The 20492-nt window shown below is 41.3% G+C and overlaps 3 protein-coding genes and 3 long non-coding RNA genes across 8 annotated transcripts in view; 1 reads left to right on the forward strand and 5 right to left on the reverse strand.

Annotated features, from left to right (window-relative positions):
• Nucleotides 1–968: 968 nt before the first annotated feature.
• Nucleotides 969–1537, forward strand: LOC135333654 (uncharacterized). Its single transcript, XR_010394014.1, has 2 exons — nucleotides 969–1175; nucleotides 1398–1537. It is a non-coding gene; the product is annotated as an uncharacterized LOC135333654 (long non-coding RNA).
• On the reverse strand, nucleotides 1534–3136 carry LOC135333516 (uncharacterized). Its single transcript, XR_010393946.1, has 3 exons — nucleotides 2937–3136; nucleotides 2642–2799; nucleotides 1534–1671 (listed from the first exon to the last, which is right to left on the reverse strand). It is a non-coding gene; the product is annotated as an uncharacterized LOC135333516 (long non-coding RNA).
• An 87-nt stretch (nucleotides 3137–3223) lies between these two features.
• LOC135333459 (uncharacterized) lies at nucleotides 3224–4784 on the reverse strand. The gene is made up of 3 exons (XR_010393911.1): nucleotides 4539–4784; nucleotides 3856–4426; nucleotides 3224–3795 (listed from the first exon to the last, which is right to left on the reverse strand). It is a non-coding gene; the product is annotated as an uncharacterized LOC135333459 (long non-coding RNA).
• Nucleotides 4785–7181: 2397 nt separating this feature from the next.
• Nucleotides 7182–9449, reverse strand: LOC135331680 (uncharacterized). The gene is made up of 7 exons (XM_064526918.1): nucleotides 9307–9449; nucleotides 8970–9191; nucleotides 8758–8879; nucleotides 8307–8462; nucleotides 8159–8210; nucleotides 7881–7993; nucleotides 7182–7539 (listed from the first exon to the last, which is right to left on the reverse strand). The coding sequence occupies exons 2-7, from the start codon at nucleotides 9145–9147 to the stop codon at nucleotides 7351–7353; spliced, it is 810 nt and encodes a 269-aa protein (XP_064382988.1). The 5' UTR covers nucleotides 9148–9191; nucleotides 9307–9449; the 3' UTR covers nucleotides 7182–7350.
• LOC135352082 (uncharacterized) overlaps nucleotides 9353–20492 on the reverse strand; it is a 103415-nt gene continuing 92275 nt past the window's right edge. For both annotated transcript variants that reach the window (XM_064551251.1, XM_064551243.1), the window contains 5 exons: nucleotides 11267–11359; nucleotides 11061–11156; nucleotides 10398–10777; nucleotides 9927–10306; nucleotides 9353–9455 (listed from right to left, as the gene is read on the reverse strand). In XM_064551251.1, coding sequence (XP_064407321.1) covers nucleotides 10416–10777; nucleotides 11061–11156; nucleotides 11267–11359 — 551 coding nt within the window. In that variant the 3' untranslated portion in view covers nucleotides 9353–9455; nucleotides 9927–10306; nucleotides 10398–10415. The remainder of the gene's footprint in view (nucleotides 9456–9926; nucleotides 10307–10397; nucleotides 10778–11060; nucleotides 11157–11266; nucleotides 11360–20492) is intronic.
• LOC135352329 (uncharacterized) overlaps nucleotides 12960–20492 on the reverse strand; it is a 13980-nt gene continuing 6447 nt past the window's right edge. Inside the window, exons 6-12 of one of the 2 annotated variants that reach the window (XM_064551518.1) lie at nucleotides 18411–18572; nucleotides 16818–18045; nucleotides 15517–16438; nucleotides 14990–15233; nucleotides 14010–14102; nucleotides 13230–13621; nucleotides 12960–13122 (exon numbers count right to left, since the gene is read on the reverse strand). In XM_064551518.1, coding sequence (XP_064407588.1) covers nucleotides 13248–13621; nucleotides 14010–14102; nucleotides 14990–15233; nucleotides 15517–16438; nucleotides 16818–18045; nucleotides 18411–18572 — 3023 coding nt within the window. In that variant the 3' untranslated portion in view covers nucleotides 12960–13122; nucleotides 13230–13247. Of the gene's footprint in view, nucleotides 13123–13229; nucleotides 13622–14009; nucleotides 14112–14989; nucleotides 15234–15516; nucleotides 16439–16817; nucleotides 18046–18410; nucleotides 18573–20492 lie in introns of both variants that reach the window. The other variant, XM_064551510.1, reaches the window with a different exon arrangement.

Genomic DNA, 20492 nt, shown 5'->3' on the forward strand with positions numbered 1-20492 from the left:
CCCGTGTCCTCTCACGAGATCTGATCTACTAGCCACACCCTTAACCACTAGGCCACACCCATTCTTCACCAATCTGTGTATTATCAGGAGCTCATAAATAAGTTTAATTTTGATGACGGCTCTCTTCTGATGCTACACAGTTACAATACATTTATCATTGATAACATAGCTGGCATGTGCAATTGTGTGGACAGACATTGACTCAACAAAGCATTCCCATCAGGTATAATTATGGTGGATAGAGTGCTAGTAGTCACCACACAAACACTAATATAATTGATAAAGAACAAATTAAAAAATAAATGCCATCAGTCACAGTTTATAATGGCTAGAGGATATTGTCAGGCTAGAGTCACTTGCAATCTTCCCTTGAGGTCCTCAGCAATGTCAGCTCTACTGATAACGGGAGACTCTAGAGCTGTCAACAAGTCCTCCAGTTGTGGACCACCTTGCAACCACTCTACGAGCATGTGTGTGAAACACTTGGTGACACTGTTGGGTCTTCTGGCATTCTCCTCAGCTATCACCTGCAGTGTACATTGTTATTATAATGACATCATTCTGCACTATCCAAGTTCTACGGTATATCGGCTGAAATTATGAATCATGTCAAGTTAATGAATTCAGTGGCCAACCAATTGCTACTAACATGCAACACAGCCACCCACACAACTAAAGAAACAAAACTACTAACAGGGTTTCATACAGAGGGGGGGGCCTGGGATATCCCCCCCCCCTAGAAATCTGAATATTAAAGATGTCATAATAAAAATGTATGACTTTTCTCCAAATGTCTACAATATCTCATTAGACTAGTGAAATTAATTTTATGCACACAAAAAACCATGCACCTCAGATATAACCATTCCTCAACAATTGTTCCGGGGAAGGACCCCAGACCCCCCTCTAGACCAAGGAACAAGTACAGCAGCCATTCAGTGTTAGGTATAGTGCCAGACCATCAAACCAAAGATATAGAGCGGTTGCATCGACGTCATCGCATTACGTCATAAAAAGTTTTTGGAGGACAACCTCCCGAAAATTTACATGGCGGCTGCACAGATCTCTCAGTTTAGCTTTACTCTCTTAGCAGAGAAAGCGAATTAAGCAACGTTAATAGCTATAGACGATCAAAGGACCCCTACCTGAACTGCTGCAGAGGAAATGAGTTTGATGTAAGCTCTCATGCTTATAAATTATCATATGAATCAGGAGTGCATCATATCATAATTATGGATAGATCTATGTCAATATCTGCTGGCTGCCTTTTAGATCTAGTCAGCAGCAGCTTTATATGAAGTACATACACAGTACATCTAAATGATCATAATGGCAGGGGAGCATATAGCATACTTTTGTTCGGATTACCTTCTGATGTATGCACACAACACATACAGGGTGTGCTCCTCCTCTCGATGATATGGTACAAAGATTTGGATGCTTGCTTCTGTCATCTTCTAAGCTCAATAATTAACAGTGTTGTTTTTTGTTGTCTTTTTTGTCAATCTTGAGTCAACCAACATTCATTATTGCTCGACCCATATTAAAATTACTATTAATGTTTCAGAGACGATGTCGGTAAAGGTATATACACTGAGCACATAATTAATACATGTACTGACACATGATAATCAATGTCAATTTTATCTTGACTTTTGTCTCCATCATTCTCTGTGTGGGAGAAATTATGTAATTATGAGCACTCAAAGGAGGTACTGTATAATTATACGAGATGACGTGCGCCTGTGTAATTAACAAGGCAACGTAACTTAGGAAAATGATGTGCACTAGCTATAAAGTAGTAGTACAGTGGAACCTCTGTGAACAAACCACCTCTGAATAAATGCCAGTTGCTATATAACGGCCAGGCACCCAGGTCCCAAATGTGTACAAAACAACCTCTCAACAAAGGCCACCTCTGTATAAGGCCAAAACATTGTTCCCATAGGTGTCCGTTATAGAGGGGTTCCACTGTATATTACCACTCAAATACATTTGCGATAAAATTACATTACATTGCATGCCATACGTTCAATTGACTGATGACACATGTGCATGTCCTATCTCCTCCATAGTCAGCGCCTTGCACAGCACACATAATTTAGTTCAGACATAATAATAATCATAGCTTTAGAATTAACCACGAACGAATGATGAACAAACAAAGGTCACAGCTAGCTTGAACTCAACTGTGTTTTATACTTAAGACAAAAAAATACTTGAGATAGAAAAATACTTGAGATACGTATATATAGCTAAGTGTAGCAGGTAAATAATGGCCCCCGCACCACTCTATCAAAGGAAACTTATTTTTTCACCTCAAACTGAGTGTGCAGTGAGCTCGAGCATAGTTTTACACAAACTTCCCAAAAATATTATGGTGGCGCTTAAGTGCACAGCTATTATAGTGTTGAGTGCAATCTTTTAGTATATAGTATGCAGTGGATCTACTGTGCGGTTTGATTTTTTGTCTCTGTATTTTACAGCAGCTCTACGGTACGAATCAAATGCATGTGCATAATAAAAGAAAAGCCTACTGCCTTGCATCTTTTAATTACAGCAACCGTTGGAGGACTTAAATAATGGAATTCAGTCAGAGTTGGCGCTGTAATTACAGCATAGTAACACAAAGAGCACTTACATTAATTTAATACTGTGGTGATCGTGTCCCACACAATCCTCCCAGCCAGCAATGATCGATCGATGCCTGACGCATGATGATCAGGGCACTCCTACCTTCACTTGAACATAATTATGGTAGCCATCTTCACACAGAGCTCAGCTTGTTCAGCTAGTACACTGTCAAGAAACAAGCAAAGGAAAACCTGAAAATTTTGTACTGAGATATAAATGTGTGAGAATAAAGTGAGAATAAAGCTAGTGAATTTCAGTGGATTTCCTTAGCTTGTACATTATGATGCATGCAAGTTTCTCACCTCAGCCTTCTCTGTAAGCTAAGGTAGACTTACAGTTACAATACTAGAGCACTCTGTATCCTGGATCATAGTTCTACTGTGCCAAATGGTGTCGAGTTCTTCGTGTACTTTTACATTGTTTACACCTGTGTTTTTGGAGGTTGTCCTCCAAAAACTTTTGTGCGTGGGTGGATGACACGCGATGCAACCGCTCTATAGGAAGGGAAGGATTGGCAACGGTAGAAAATTTGAAGCTATCGGTGACACACTACGTCATTGGAATGCATCACTTTGCCTCTACTTTTGTTGCCTCCAAACTATGGCAATAAAAATAACAGAGAGAACAAGTCATTATTAACTCTGAAAGAAGTCATTGATGACAGATGCAAGTTGACATCCCAAGAATGTGCCTCAAGTTAAATACTGAGAGGGATTCTCAAAGTCAACAAGAAAGAGAGAAGCTCAGAAACAACACTTTAATACTTAGACAATACTGCTTGTGTTCATGTCCATTCTCACATTTGATACGAGCTCTGGGCTTGTATGCACAAGAACTAGATAACATAGATAGACTGATAGTACTATAGCCATTATCAATATTCTCTGTAACATGTTCTGTACGACATAAATTTTTATTAATACCAAATTTTAATAAATAATATTATCAACATTTCACAAGTCATATAAGGTTCTACTGCTGCTACTGCATGAAGTAGAGCTGGTGCTATACAACTGTACAGGTCTTTTGCATGTAACAAAGTCTTTCATTTCGTTTTTTAATTATGTAGCCCAAAATAGTCAATCAACTCTTCCTTCTTCAGCTTCATAACTATGATTTCTTCCAGCATACTGATAGTACGATGAAGATCTAATTGTATGACTGTGTATGTGGGGAGGGGGGGGGCATATGAATGAGTTAGTAAAACACTGTGGCACTGACCTGGAGCTTTCTATCCCAGTTCTGTTTCTTACTATTATAAGCCGATAATCAGGCCTTACACCTCCAGTCATATTTTCTGCAACTGACAAAAATTTAAAGCACAAAACCTGTGCCAGTTGATGGACCTGACATTGATAAACACTCTCATAAAGTCAGTATAATTTTAAAAGCATGTGTGTTTCTTAAAAAGGGAGCATAAAACGTCAGATGAAATAAGCCATACGCAACACTACAACACATTCTAAACGGTATGAATAGGCGATTTTTGCCTTTCAGTAGATCAACCTACATACATACAACCAGGAAAACTTGAAGAATAGTAATATGGATGAGTACTGTTTCTTAAAAAGGGATCAAACCTTGTAAAATTGTAGTTTTTCTGTAGTAAAAAGTCTTTGTTTCTTTAGTTTTACAAACTGGCAAGATCATCTAACTCTAAATAAAGCACAACATCAGTGTAACACCATGAGAGGTCATGAGGCACTAAAGGAAGACCACAACAGACTGTTTCTGCTTTTCGTGGGAATTCTGGCAGGAAAACAGGCGAGTCACGGATGGTTTCATTACAAAACTGCAGAAACACATGTAAAAATAATGATCACGTGAACCACTTCCATTGCCAATCCTTCCCTCCTATATCTATGATCAAACCATCATCAATATATACACAACCATCAACCTACACAGAGAACATGAGAGACTTGCCACACAACATAGCTAGCTACTCATCGATCTGTGTGTATGCTGTTACAGTGGCTCCTCCACACACACAATCAACCTACACAGAGAGCATGAGAGACACTGTACACAATGGAACTACTTATCTTTTGCTGTGAAGAGACATCGACCTACACACCATAGAAGCCAGCCATACTTATCTTTGATGTCCATAGCTGCACACAAAACAATCAAGAGACACTATAAATGATAGTAGTGGGCGTTGAGATCTGAGCCCCTCCCCCACATCTCCAGTCAAGCCCCCCCCTTCAGTACCTGCAATACATTATACAGTGATGAGGTTAGTAATCCTCCCTGGGTCCCAGAGCAGCATGGCTTGTCTGTACCTGGGGGAGAGAGGAGACAAAAGCAGTGAGAGAATGGAACACTAGTACAGTAGCTAGTAGGAGGAGCTATGTGTGTGTGCATTGTGGCTGCAAGAGAACAAGCAAATGCATGGTTACATTGAGAGCAGCAGTTCAAACAAAACCATCCACTCCACACAATACAATACCAGCCAATCACCACCACAGCTGACAACCATCAGCCTAGTATTATCAATACACACACAATACATAATTATAACACCAGACAACAAAATTACACCCATAGCTGTTTGTGCTGTGCAGAGAAGAGATGAGAAATTCCCACAACAACAAATCAATTCAACAGCGAAGACCACCAATTAATTCAGATCATTATTATCATCATAATACCAGACCAGGAATGAATGCACTCCTGACCAGACAAATCATTATAATCAAATCACACATCATCACCAAACCAGACTGTGCAACAAAATTTCCCAACCCCACAACAACCAATCAAATCAACCACAGGAGGACCACCACCAGTAGTCCAGTAGTTTCCTTGCCCAAGGGACTAATACAATAATGGCATAATAAACTAAAGGGACCCTGTGACTGTGAGTACCATATAACTGAGCACAGAGGTAATCAACCAGAATGGTTCAACAACAGTAGAATCACAGAGACAACACCTCCTTGCTCTTGAAGCCCTTCTCGACTCCAGTTGTAACAAGCCTGGCACGCAAGGCTTGCACAAGTGCTCAAGACTACTCTTCACTAATCCAGTCAAAGGCTACAGTTCCCTTGGCACACCTAGGGTTTAGTTAAAGCCTGAACTTACCAATTCCATGTGCAGTAGGCACAGAGTTAAGATCCTAAAAAAGCCGTCATAACAGATTAGCATAAGCCAAGAAGCAGCAGTTGTCTAACTATATTATAGCTAGCTATTCTAATGATCCTAGCTAACTAACTATTGGAACTGATAACGAGATCTTAACACTCCCAATTATGGCATGATCATGTGCTGCTTTCCTTTTAGGCAGGTACTAACAGCAGATTGCTCCCTCAATAGCCATGAGTAATCCATCATTGCAACCCAAAGGCTGGTTCGACAACGGTTTCAAGAACAAGAAGATGCTTTCCTGCGACCCGGCTGTTGAAGAACCTTCCACACACATTCTGATTGATTACTTGAGTGCTACAGACACCATCCCTCCCCCCCAACCACCAAAGGGTTCAAGGCCGTGCAGGTAATAGGCTCTTAGCCATGCGTAGTAAAAACAGTATACAAAAAGCGTTGTCGACACGAGTTTAGCCATGCATACATGCATTTAACGTGCGCTTTGCTGGCAAGTATGTATCTATTAAGCTGCATGACCTACACACCTCACAGTCAAGAAGGGGCCTTTTACTCATGATCAATCATGACAGCAATTTTAAAAGAGTTTTTTCCCATGAACTATATAATTATATATAATTATGTTAAGCTGTACAACCTTTAATTAATTTTCTGAATACTTATGTCGTATATCTTCCCACAAGAAAAGTACTGAAAATTAGTTTAAAATTTAATCAAAGCTGCGTGTTTAGTAAATTTGAAGTGTACTATACTCTGTTCAGTGCTGCTCCTGCTGCACCATATTCAGAGGATTATTAAAAGTGATGGGCAGTTTAACTTTTAACTCTTGACAGCAACTTTAAAAAAGGTCATTCCATGGTGATTCATGAGTAAAAAGGTCTAGTACATCTGTTTACTTGTACATGTATAGACTCATGAATCATCATGGGAAACTACTTTTCAGTACTTTTCTTGTGGGAAGGTATACACCATATTCATTAAAGGTTGTACAGCTCAACATACAGTTCATCAGTGGGTAAAAACTCTTTTAAAGTTGCTGTCATGATTGATGGAGTAAAAGGTCTATACTTAGACTATAGTGTGAAAAGCCCACAAAACCACAACACACTTAAGAGCCACCTCCTATACTGCCTATCTGAGTATGACAACTGTTTTGCAAACCACTGTACATTGCAAAATCTGTCCCAGTGAATACTCATACGCATGCGCAGTGTGCCCCTCCAACAGCATAGACTAGCCCCTCCCCTTTTATCCATTATCGTGCAGAAGCTTGAGGACCTTTTCAGCTAGCCTAGATTCCAGGCCGAGTTTTCGCTTTTATAACGGTGGCGAACAACTAACCAAAAGCAAAAACTCGGCCTGGGATCGAGGCTAGCTATCATGCATGCTGCCATTAATGTACAAAATCAACCTGAATAACTACTTAGAAACTGCCATGACAATTGTATATGCTTTTATATAATTATAACGCTGATGGACTGCATTATTATTATTATGCACAAATCTTAGCAAGAGTGGGAACCAGCAAAACAAAGCATAAAAATTAATTAGCTGTTTCTGATCAATAAAAGATGTACGAGTCACTATCATGATATGGAGTCAGTGGAGCTGTTACTGTGAAGCTAGCTTGGTTAGTTTAGACTCCATCTGTTGGGCAATGTCTCCACGACTAATGACACGAGACTTGAGTGCATGGATGAGTGCTCCTAGTGTGGGGGCGGGGGTGGATCCTGTCAACCATTGCTCCAGTAGATTAGTGAAACACACACCAGACTCGTTCTGATAGTCTCTCTTGATGGCCTGTGTGAGTGTGTGTGTGTGTGTGGGTGGGTGTGTGGGTGGGTGTGTGGGTGTGTGTGTGTGTGTGTGGGTGTACATGTGAAGTACTAATTTCACTACTACAGCTATAGAGTCACTGACACCACAGGCACACAGAGGATTATAGGAATGAGGATAATTATTGCTATAGGCTAATAATAATAAATGGGTTTGCACATGCAGGCCAATTATGACAATGAGTGCAGTAGTGCTTGCTGGCACATTCCTTAACTGATGATGCCTGACTGTATGAGCACAGGGCTATTAGTACACAGTCATCTACTGCTATACAGTGTTCAGTACACACACAGTAGAGCACTCACATCTAGTGTCCCCTCATTGACACCCAACTGCTCTCCCAGAGGATGCCATGTCCCCCTCACCTCCCAGGCAGCTGTCCTCACTACCCTCAAATGATGATCCACACTCAGTCCCTCTGGAAGGAACACACAATCATGACAACAACATAACACTGTCATTATTCCTAAGCAATGCCTACTAACTAAAACACACATTACTGAAGGACACTCTGTATTGTACTGATAAGATCAGCTACATCATTATTCACTGCTGTTAATTAAATCAAGATTAATGTGCTTACCACAGTCAGTGAGAGGACAAATAACAGGAGAGATGTCGCTGGTAGCTTTTGTCTGTAAAGAGAAATCAAATATTAGTTACTTGTGTTTATATATATAATGTATAATTATAGAACATGTTCTGTAAAGACTTGTAATATAGTTGCCAACCTTAATGGTTGCTGCAATGTCCCCACGAGCAATGGCGGGAGACTCTAGTGCTCTAACAAGGGCAGACCAGGAGGGGGGAGGAGAGGAGTGCTTCACCCAGTGTGTCAGCATGGCCTCAAAGCACGGCTCAACCCAGCGATAGTCCTTCTCAAGACTCTGTACACACAGTGAAACACAGTATTAAATACTTAGTAAGAGCTCAATATTACGTTGCTATAGTAACCTGTTAAATAGGTTGGTACTTCATACAAGACCACACCAAATATGCAGAGTCAGCATTGCTAGAGATACCTCATTCTAAGAATGCTTACAATTGAAACGCTCACTATTCAACCATTAAATAACAGTAGCAGTCAATTAAATAGTGCACACACATAATTAGAATGAAGGGACTACACTGGGAGAATATACTCAAGGTGGCCGGTGGAGGTAGTCATTGTTAAGGTCTCACCTTCCTAGTTGCATAGTCAATGTCCAGTTCTATAGCCAGGCTGTACCAGTCAGAGCGTATCTCTTTGATCACTTCCTTTACATCTGCAAACAGCTCATCAGTTTCAGAGCTGGAGGCGTCCTCTGTAACAATTCAAATATAGTCACACATTGTACAGTACACACGTAACAATGTACACACAATCTGCACACATGCTCTGACATTATTCTCACCAACACTCTCTTTGAGGCAGTGGTACACGGTGAAGAAAGGCTTCTGGTTCTTGGAGATCTCACAACTGATAAAGCCCTTGAAGTGACCATTTGATGAGGCCTTGAATTCCAATTTGTGTTCAACCTCATCAATTTCAGGGCTTCTCTTGCTCCACTCGAAGGTGAGGTTCTTGTCCATCAACTCTTGCTTAGAGGCAAAGGGCAGAGCCTTAATGACCTCATCTGAAGAAAGGTCAACTGATATAAAGACCAGGTCCTAAATGAACAGTTTGTGTACAGTCAAAATATTGCTCCCCTAATGTGTATGTATGATATAAAGAGATTCCACTGTACTGACCTTGAGGTCACGATGTATGGGGGGTTTTGTCCGATGGTGTAGCCTAGCAACGACCTTAGCAACATCAGAGAAGATATGCAACACTTCACGTTGTCTCAGTTGAGTGCCCGCTGATAATCGCTGATTCAGCAAATCTATCACCGAAGTACCTATTTATACAGGAAGAAAACTTCAGTAATATTATTAGCTACAATAAGTGTTAGGCCATGCAAAGTCAATTTGTAGTTTCTCAGGCCCTCGCGCTTGGAAATTGGCAGCTTTATAAAAAAAAAACTTAAATATCACGTGACCTCAAATTAAAGGCACTAGATAAATTTGTATGGTTTTTGGTCATGAATATAATTATGACTAAAATTAATTAGTAAAAATTATGCACTTCCGCTTATTGAGGAAGTTAGGGGCCAGTTTTCAATTAAAATGCTATAAATATCATTATTACTTGCTATTTTAGGAATAATACCCTGAGAAACTACAAATTGACTTTGCTTGGCCTTAGTGATTCTCACTACTAGATGACAGAATGTCAACACTTGATTAGAGGGAGTGGGAATCACTACTAAGCTGATTGAAACATGTCAACAATCTGAAAGGATTTAATATTCCTAAGCGAACCTACTCACCCTAGCATTGTCCAGCTCCCTCTGCAGACTAGCCACCATATCCACTAATACTGGACTGCGTGCTCCTCCAGCTCATGCCTGCAGACACTCACTCTAGCATCTAGCTCTAGCTCTGATCATGAGGAGGCCATGTGGTTAACAAGAAGCTGCAACTGAAGTGATCTGTACCCAACAACAATGGTAAAAGGTCACTAAACTAGAAAACTGGAAATGAAATTCTGATAATAAAAATAGAATTAAGGTGGTATAATCAAACACAGAACACAGAGCATTATAATAGTCAGTACTTATAGTCAACACAGAGTTAGTTCTTTACTTGACATTCTTGCATGCTTCTTTACTTTACATCTTTATTCGTCCCTTTCAAGCAACTCCAGTATCTGTATGAAAGCATGAGCACAGCACAATCAACCAAAGCTATAGAGAACAAAACATCAGACAAGACTACAATCAGATTACAAACACACGTACCTTGTCAGGTTCTCATGATCAATTGGTGGCACTATGAGCAACTGCAGTTGCTGTCCTCACATACTTGTCTTCAATTTCCTCGGCTACATCGTTACACTCAACAGTAGGCCTCCTTAGACATTCACATATGTAAGCCCATGTCATGGGTGGTTCAGTGACTTGAAGACGCTTGCCCACCATCTTCATTAGGCGGCGTTGGTTATGGCGGTATGCATCTTCAATGTCTTCCAAGTCAGTAATCTTCATTCCAAGAGCCAGTCCCAAGTTGAACCAATCATTGCTGGCATTGTTCAGACTATCACAAATTATCAGAACATCATCTCCAGTCAGAACAATGGACGACCGTTGGTTTCTGCTAGTATGCTCCTCTTGTGATGATCCTATAAACACAAGGAAATGGATTTAAAACAAGATTGATTAACTTGTCCAACACGTACAACCTCATTCTCACATTCCCTAACATCACACAATTGATCTGATGACATTGACACAATGAACAAATCTCTACCATGGAATGCTGCTCAGCCTGATCGTAATCATTATAGACAAATGGGAATTATTGGATACTAAATTTAAGCCAACACCAGATGTAGTTTCAACACATGTACATGTACTACATTCCATACTCTAGTTCACTGATCTGTACGTGATGACATCTCATACCTTGTACAGTGACATCCTTCTTTGGACGCTTTAACAGAGTTTCACCTTCTTCATCTGATCCCAACAATCTTTTGCGGTGTCCTGGGATTAGAGGATCTGTACACGTATGCAGTAGGAAGTGTCAGCAATACGTATACGTGATGTAACGGCATTAAAGAATGAAATGGCAGGTTTCTAATTACGAGTCCTCTGCATGATCCTCTCACCAGTGATGTGGGGTGGTCGGAACGAGTCCTCTGTATGGGGTCCGGGAACATACAAATCGTTTCTTTGTCTCTTTCTCTTCCCTGATAGCTGACCTAGTTTTTGGAACAATTTTTAGCTTTAGTGAACTTCACACAATCACACTTACCATCGTATTTCTCCTCAATTGTATTTGCTAGAACGTCTTGTCTGACAGTGCCACTTCTGAGGCCATTGCAAATGTCACTCCATGTACGAGAAGGTGAAGATTTCAGCCACTGGGTCAGCATTCTAATCAAACCATCTCTATTGTGATTTGTGTGACACTTGATATTCTCAAGCGAGGCAACTGGGATCCCTAAAGCGAGGCCCAACTCAAACCAAACATTAATGGCCTCCATTAATTGAGAAACAACTTCTTGCAAGTCTTTAGTGTATAATTGATTTTCATCTTCTTGATCATCATGTACAGCAATGCCTGCAGTGAGAATAGTCCTTTAACTAAAGATGGGAATGACCAATAGAGATAACAGATAAACCTATATGTGACAGGGCCTAGGAAAACACCCCTTAACGCGGGCGTACCCGAGTTTATTTTTATTGTTGAATCGGATTCATACCATGATCATTATTCATTTGCTGGTTTTCTCTGGCCACTACAGCTTTGTACACTGCACACAGAACGTGGAACGTACTAGCAACCTGTGGGAAGTGTGAGGGTGTGTGTGGGTGTGGAGTGTGTGCATGTGTGGGTGGAGTGGATGGGTGAGGGGTGTGTAATAAGTGTTCAAGTACATGTACAGGGATGTTCTCTCACACTGGTCGGTGGTGGTGGTTGGTACAAACCACCTCTGGACGTAAATAACCATCTAGAGTCGCACGTTAGTCTAATTTGTCAGGAAATTGAATATTAAAAATAGCCAGAACTTGGGAACATTTTAGGCAGATACATGTACCTGCATGTTGTGCATGACATATAATTACATCTTCCAATGCTGCAGCTAATAATTATAGCCTATGATAGCTTACTTGTTGTAGTATACCCAGGGCCAGTCCAGAGTGTACATTGGTAGACTGTCACTCATGTACAGCATGAGACGCTTCATGTTCCTGCAACCAACCTAGGGGAGAGGGCCGGGGGAAATTGCTGACATTATAAATTAAAGAATCTAAACACACCATTTGATAGGTCTTTCAAAGAGCTACAAAATGCAGAATTGTAATTGTCATCTCAAGTTATTGCCAATCAAAGATAGCTTCTGAAATATACTCGTTTAATTATTTCATTAAATCACCTTTCCCCTGAGCTCAATGTCTGGTTCTAGACTGAGTGTTAGTAGTCGCTGGTCAATATGCTGTTCAGCGCTGGATACCTGACCACCGATAACTGTACGAGGAAAATAAATAAGACATTATTTTATTGAGATGATTGATACTAGGTGCAGAATATAATGGCTGGTAGATCCACACACCTTTCTGTACAGGATGCTGTACTTGTGGTAGCTTTTTATGACAGGAGAGACTTGTAAAATTGTGTTGTTGAGGTAGAGGGTTAGTAATAGCAGCGCCGTGCTTGTGAGTAGCGCTAATGCAAGTATATACTTTCAGTATTGATCCATTGGCTAGTGGGTAAGGATCATCAAACAAACACCTCATTTATAAATACTTCTATAAGAAGCTGCAACTGAAGTGATTCCTTACCAAGAACAATGGAAGCCAGCTTGAACTCAAAATAATTCATGTCACATTATTTTATAATTAAAGGGTATATTATAGACGACATTGTCAGTATAATAATACAGAGTCATGATCAGTTTTTCAGAGTCAGTTCTTTACTTGCAATGTTTTTTCGTCCCCTTAATTCAAGTGAATTCCATACCTGTATGAAAACATGAGTACAGCACAAATTAAGCTATGCAATAAAACATTATTGGATCAGTAATTACTTATATAATAGATCATAATAATACATTAGTACAAACGTACCTTGTCAGGTTCTCATGATCAATTGGTGGCACTATGAGCAACTGCAGTTGCTGTCCTCACATACTTGTCTTCAATTTCCTCGGCTACATCGTTACGCTCAACAGTAGGCCTCCTTAGACATTCACATATGTAAGGCCATGTCATCGGATGTTCTGGATCAGTGACTTCAAGACGCTTGGCTACCACCTTCATTAGGCGGCGATCGTTATGACGGTAATCATCTTCAATGTTTTCCAAAACGTTAATCTTCACTCCGAAAGCCAATCCTAAATCAAACCAATCTTTGCTTGCATTCTTGAGACTCTCGCGAATTGCTTGAATATCATCTCCAGTCAAAACAATCGGCTGGTGTGTACTTCCTCCATTGCTAGTATCCTTCTCTGATGATGATCCTGCATGTACACACATGTAAAGATAATAACTCAAGAAAGCAATTGCAAATAATTATTGTTGTGGTTAGTTAAGTCCCTTAATTGTCTATTGCATGGGCAGGGTGTCATACAGGATTTTGAAGTAGATGGGGGAAATGAGAAAAGTACCAGAACATGTTGCTTAAAAAAAAGGTCAACTGTTATTTCAATACCCATGCAGCTATGGACACTCAGTCATAATTGAAGGGGGATTGGAGCTAGGGGGGATATCCCCCTGTATGACACCCTGATGGGCACAGCGTAAATTATAAAATTATAATTATACCATTAAACTGTCTACACACACAATTAAAATCAGTATACAAACACATGTTTTACTGAATGTTATTTGAACTGCAGATAACTATACCTTGTACAGTGACATCATTTGGACGCTTCGACAGAGATTCAACTTCTACATCTGATGGCAATGACCTTTTGCGCTGTCCTGAGGCTAGAGGATCTGTACGTACTGTGTAGGAACAGATACAGCTAGACACACTAATATTAATGGGGAATGCCGGGCCTGTAGGAATCAAGATCACGTATTTTCCAGACTGAAGGCTTTCGAATATAGCAATCCGATTATGATACATGGAATTACGATCTGATAGAACTTTGTTTATTGGAAGTAAGATAGATAGTGGGTAATATTTGTGGGGTTAGGCATTCATTGACAAATCGAAAACGGTGATTTTTGTCTGTTATTGCCTGTACTGCATTGCATACGTTCTGTTTTCATAGGGAGCTTGCCCACGGAAATAACGAATATTTTACCCCTCGAAAATTACCCACTATACGGTAGTTAATGTAATGCACACACTTTAAATACACAAGTGGCCCCCTAGCTAATGAATATAGTGTGTAATCAATGACAAAATTAGCCAGTGTAAATTTAGATAGGCTGTACCAAAATTGGACCCAAAATGCTGACAGTGCAGAAATGACCCTCAAAAAGTGCCCCTCAGAAAGTGACCCACAGATATTATGTTGCCTTTATTTACACACCATAAATGAAAAGCTACACACATAATTATGGTCAATGGAATTGGGCAGTTGTAAGAGTTTTGTTAGACCTAGGAAAAGCTTCACACTATTATACTTTTTATGGTAAAATTTAAATTTTTTGGGGCAGAGATCAAACTGAAAATGACTTTCCAAATAAAAAGCTCACACTAAAATTAATGGTAGATGGAATTGGGCAATTGTAAGAATTATGTTGTCATTGTGGGGCAGAGGAAGTAAACACTGTGTACATTGGTTATGTAATACATGTAAGTAGAAGTTGTTATGATGGGATTGGGATTACGGACAGCAAAGAAAGTAGTTACTTGAGGTTAGATAACTGACTTGTGTCCTCTTTGTAGAGAGCTGTGTACAGAGTGAGGAGCACTTTCCCAGCAGCTGCATCCTTCACCTCACACTGGTAGTGACCAAAGTCCTCCTCTCTCACACTCGGGAAGCTCACAGTGTTGGGCTGATCATCAGTTGTCTTGATCTGACGTCTGGAGCCCTCTTTGCTCCAGTGGAAGGAGAAACCATCCTCAGCAAACTTTAGCACCTCTAGTTCCGTCCTGCTTCCTAGACACACGTGCTGTACATGTATGTATGCATGGGCGAACCAACAATTAATTTAAGCAAATTTCTCCACAGAACACACATGATAATGCATAAACAGTACTAGTTTAGTGCTACTATTTTACTTGCACACGAGAGTAAGTACATGTACACATACACACAAATTATCAGCCATTTAAATTATTTAAACGGTCTCTTTTCCCCAAATGCATATGCGCATATACATGTATCTTCTGAGGCTCAGTGACATAATTATTAGCCTGCTTAGACACTAGCCAACATGCAGGAGAATAACTCACCTTCCCCAACCACACTTGTTGTGCTTCACTGAGGGTGACGGGACTTCTACCACACAGGAAGTGGATCTGTCGGCCTTGAACAAGGGTGCAAAGGTTGTTGAGGCTCTTGCTTGCTGCGTGTTTGGGACAGGAGCATTGAAATGCAACACTGAGGATCAACTTTGGGAACAGAATCTTGAGAGAATACAGGATTGCTGACAGAGTGTGGGAGCAAAGATCGTGAAGATGAAAATTCATCTGTTCTGGATTGCGTTCAACACGTATCTCGTAGCTTCTGTCGTGAGAGAGTAGTGTCACTTTGTGTACGTAGTCAACATAAAAGGAGACGCAGTTTCGTTTCACGCCATCTTCCACCAATTCCCACGTCAATCCGAGAATTCCGTGAGGGCCTTGGGAAACTAGTCGAGTGATGAGCCCACAGAAGACTCCTGTTGGTACGTAACCAAAGCTGAATGTGATGTGGAGTGGTTCTGGGTTGTTGGTGTCTGGTGGAGGTGGGTTGGTCAGCTCCTCTTGTGAAGCACAGTCCAAAATAGCCGGCATGAGGTACGTAATTCGAGTGACCTTTGGATCATTGGCATCTTGGTGGACAATTTCGGAGAGAAGGTTGAGATATTGCAGCAGTATGATGAGATGCTCGGCTGGGATAATCTCTCCTTCCTTGAGCATCTTTGTAACATCAGGACCATTACAGTACTTGATAATGGCCTCCAGTGAAAACTGCCCCATCTTGACCAACTCTGCTCGCTCAAACTCAGTGACGTGGCCTTCAGAATGGAGGATGCGTAAAGCAGCAAGGATCAGTTGGCTGATGCTAGTGAAGATCACTTCAGGGGAGCAGAACATGTGGTTGCTTAGCCAGCCATCGATATCATTGGGTACATTCCCGTAATGGAGTATAGATCCAATCTTCTGTAGGTACCTGAGTGTGTGTGTGTGTGTGTGTGTGGGTGTGTGTGTGTGTGTGTGTGTGCATGTGTGTGCATGGGAGTGAGGATCGACAAGTGCTGTACGTAGTGTATAGCGAGAAATTTTCGAGGGGCTTAATATTCGCTGTTTTCGTGGGTTAGCAATCCTACACGAAAACAAAGTCCACGAAATTCATTATCCGAAAGGCGTGGCTTCTACTTCTTGGACTAAATACATACATGTAACTAGCACTTGTGTAAACTATTAGTGTGTGTGTAGTCAACCCACCAAATTTATTCAGCTTTTAGAGGCCATTTCACAAAATTTAAGTGCCTCGAAAATGTTGCTATACGGTATATGCATTGGAGGGAGTACAATAATCATGAGCTTACCACAGACAGAATTTGGTGTCTTCTTCATCCATTTCCAACAATCTCCCTATTTCCAGACAGTCTTCCATCGACACGATCGAGTACTCTATCCGCAGTAGTGTGCCCAGTAGGAGCCATTTCGGTTTGATGGGCAGAGATGCATCCTTGAAGTGACAGGCGAAAACATTGCTCATGAAATCACGAATCGGGGCAATGTCAGACTGTTCAGTTCCCGCAAAGTTGTCCACGGCGAAAAATGAAGATTCAGAATCTGACGGAGGTGATACAAGGATCTCGGTAAACTTTTGAGTGGTTGCTTTCAGAGCATCGTTGACTTGCTTGATTTTCTCTTTCGGATTCTCCAACTTGTCCACGTGAGTACCGATCAAAGCTGCTACCGGACGAACTTGTTGGAACTTTTCAAACTTCTCGCTCAATTTAGAGGTAGTTTTGTTCGTGGCATCTTCTCGAGAGACGTGATGAATACTGGCAATTGCTGAGAGGATTTGAGAGACTGTGGCTTCCACGGTGTGAACAGCTTTGAATGGAGTAATGACTGTGTTGTCACGACTGAAGGGAATATCGTAGGGCTTGTCAAGTTCCTTGCTCAGATCCAAGAACACTAGATACATGGCAGGACCATTGCATAGGGCTGGTAGCATTTCTAGGAAGGCAGGTTGTCCTCCAACATCGTTGATGTTTAGCAAGGTGTTGCCAAGACATTTGGCCATTTCAGAGTAGTTTCCGTTCTTTATCAGTTTTTGCAGTCGAGCCTTGATGGGTATGAGCCTGTTCTGTTGATAAGCATTCTCTCGTCTTTCAGTGTGTGTTTCTTCTTGAGGTTTTGACCGAGGATTTTCAGGAGAAGGTGGTTTGGCTGTGTTTGTATGCTTTTCGCTTTCGGGGACAGTTTTTGTCTTTTTATCACTTGGGACCTTGCTACTGTACATGTAGCCAAAGAGGATCTTTGCTTCCTCTTCTACGTCTTTAGAACAAACCCATTCTGTGGCATCTTTGTTCATGTAGGCGACCACTTGATGGCAATTGGTGAGTAGCGTACTGCGTAGGTTTGCCTTGTCTCCAGCAGAACTGATGTTTACGATATCTTTCAGTAAACGGCCAAGAGTTGTTGTTTTCCCCACGGACGGTGGTCCGACAAGAAGGAGGCGGAGGTACTGCATGGAGATAGTGTCTTTGTCAGTCATCAGATCGTCCAATTTCTTCAGATATCGCTTTTGCTCTCCAATCACTGCATATAAGAAAGAGCAATAATTATTAAACTGTACACTCAAACACGCTATGTTATTGATATTATACAGACAATGCACCACCCACCAACCTATTAACTGCATCCCTTATAATATTTATAAGACACTCCTTATTGTGGTATCAAATTATGTACGAATATCATTAAAATGAACTCATATCCGCGGCTATATCCGGTTATGCTATTGAACAAGAAGTCTTTTTCAGACAAGAGATTAACAGTTATGGCTGTTGAAATAATTATGTCTTTTTCATCTTCATGTAATGCAATATTCAACACAGGTGAGTATAACTTCAATACAGCAACCCACCTACTACTACCCACAGCTCGGAATAACTACTACCAACCTTTGTCAAGGTTTGCCCTCAGGTTGGTTGCTAGTTTCTCGTGTCCGAGTTCACGAAGGTAGTGTTCAACTGTCTCATATGTCCTTTCACCAGTCAAAGAGATTTTGTTGTCTAGGAGCAGCTTTTCTAGAGCATCAGAGTCTTCCTCAGTCAATGGAGTGCCTGCAAACACAACCAGCAATGTTGACACAGCTGACAATGAATACATACTGGCACATTTGTGCATTATTGGCTAGTGATAACATGATACGTGACTTCAGCTATAACACTCCAGGACAATCATGATTCAATAGAAATGTTATAATGAACACTATACGGGAAATAGGACATGTGCCCCCGGACAATGTTTGTTAATTAGGTGTTCTGAGAGGTGAATTCTGGGTGGCTTTATATATAGGTGAGGGGTGGAGGAGATGCTCAAGTGATACTGGGAGACCCAGAGGAGAGCATGACTGCAAGCAGGTACTAGGTGAGGGATGGAGGAGATGCTCAAGTGATACTGGGAGGCCCAGAGGAGAGCATGACTGCAAGCAGGTACTAGGTGAGGGATGGAGGAGATGCTCAAGTGATACTGGGTGACTCAGAGGAGAGCATGACTGCAAGCAGGTACTAGGTGAGGGGTGGAGGAGATGCTCAAGTGATACTGGGAGACTCAGAGGAGAGCATGACTGCAAGCAGGTACTAGGTGAGGGATGGAGGAGATGCTCAAGTGATACTGGGAGACCCAGAGGAGAGCATGACTGCAAGCAGGTACTAGGTGAGGGATGGAGGAGATGCTCAAGTGATACTGGGTGACTCAGAGGAGAGCATGACTGCAAGCATGCAGGTACTAGGTGAGGGATGGAGGAGATGCTCAAGTGATACTGGGAGACCCAGAGGAGAGCATGACTGCACAAGCAGGTACTAGGTGAGGGATGGAGGAGATGCTCAAGTGATACTGGGAGACCCAGAGGAGAGCATGACTGCAAGCAGGTACTAGGTGAGGGATGGAGGAGATGCTCAAGTGATACTGGGATACCCAGAGGAGAGAATGACTGCAAGCAGGTACTAGGTGAGGGATGGAGGAGATGCTCAAGTGATACTGGGATACCCAGAGGAGAGCATGACGTACTGCAAGCAGGTACTAGGTGAGGGATGGAGGAGATGCTCAAGTGATACTGGGATACCCAGAGGAGAGCATGACTGCAAGCAGGTACTAGGTGAGGGATGGAGGAGATGCTCAAGTGATACTGGGAGACTGCCACCATCATAAAGGAGAGAGGAAGAGATCTATACACATGCACTGCATACTCTTCATTTCACTTATTATAATACATGATGATATCAAGTGATGAATGAAATGGTTCACTGTCAATAAAGTGAGCAGACTTTAATTAGTCAGTGACATGATATTAAAATGAAAGAATCACTAAGTACACAGTAAGTGAAGTGAGCATTCCATGATAGTAATAAATTATCTGCATATGATACTACAATGACAAGGTTAGCTGCCAAGTTGCTTCATTCTCAGATTCTTTGTGTCCTGTTAATTGTTACTGACTCAGCAACACTTTCACCCGTTTTAAAATTGTACAACAAATCAAAATTACGGTGTGTATACGAATAAAACATGTGCGTTCAATTCCAGTTGACAAGACATTTTCTGTTTGCGTAAAAACAACAATGTGACGTGCCATGTAAACGGTACAGGAACTTTATTCTGACGGCTACTGTATGTTATTACTCATGCATGAGGGATGTACTGCTAATACAACTAGAGCACGAGAGCAAGAGTTGTATTAGCAGTACATCACGAGGGCATCACGTTATAATCAACTTAATGCTGATAGTGTGTAATAGTCTTGCATGTGTCATATATACTGGGTTCCTAGTAGCAACCAATGGCATTTGAGCATCTATGCAGCATAACAGGAGGTTGCCACGAAGCAACAAATTCACAACAGAGGCAGCACTAACCCTAAGGAATTCATACCACAAAATACCACAAATAAGTCAAAAGTGCGAGCAATCCATCAATAGGGAGGTGGGTGGTGCTTTAAGGTTACGGTAAAATACCACTACTTACTACCCGACAGCACTGCT

The sequence above is a fragment of the Halichondria panicea genome, chromosome 1 (assembly GCF_963675165.1).
Source record: "Halichondria panicea chromosome 1, odHalPani1.1, whole genome shotgun sequence".
Taxonomy (NCBI): Eukaryota; Metazoa; Porifera; class Demospongiae; order Suberitida; family Halichondriidae; genus Halichondria; species Halichondria panicea.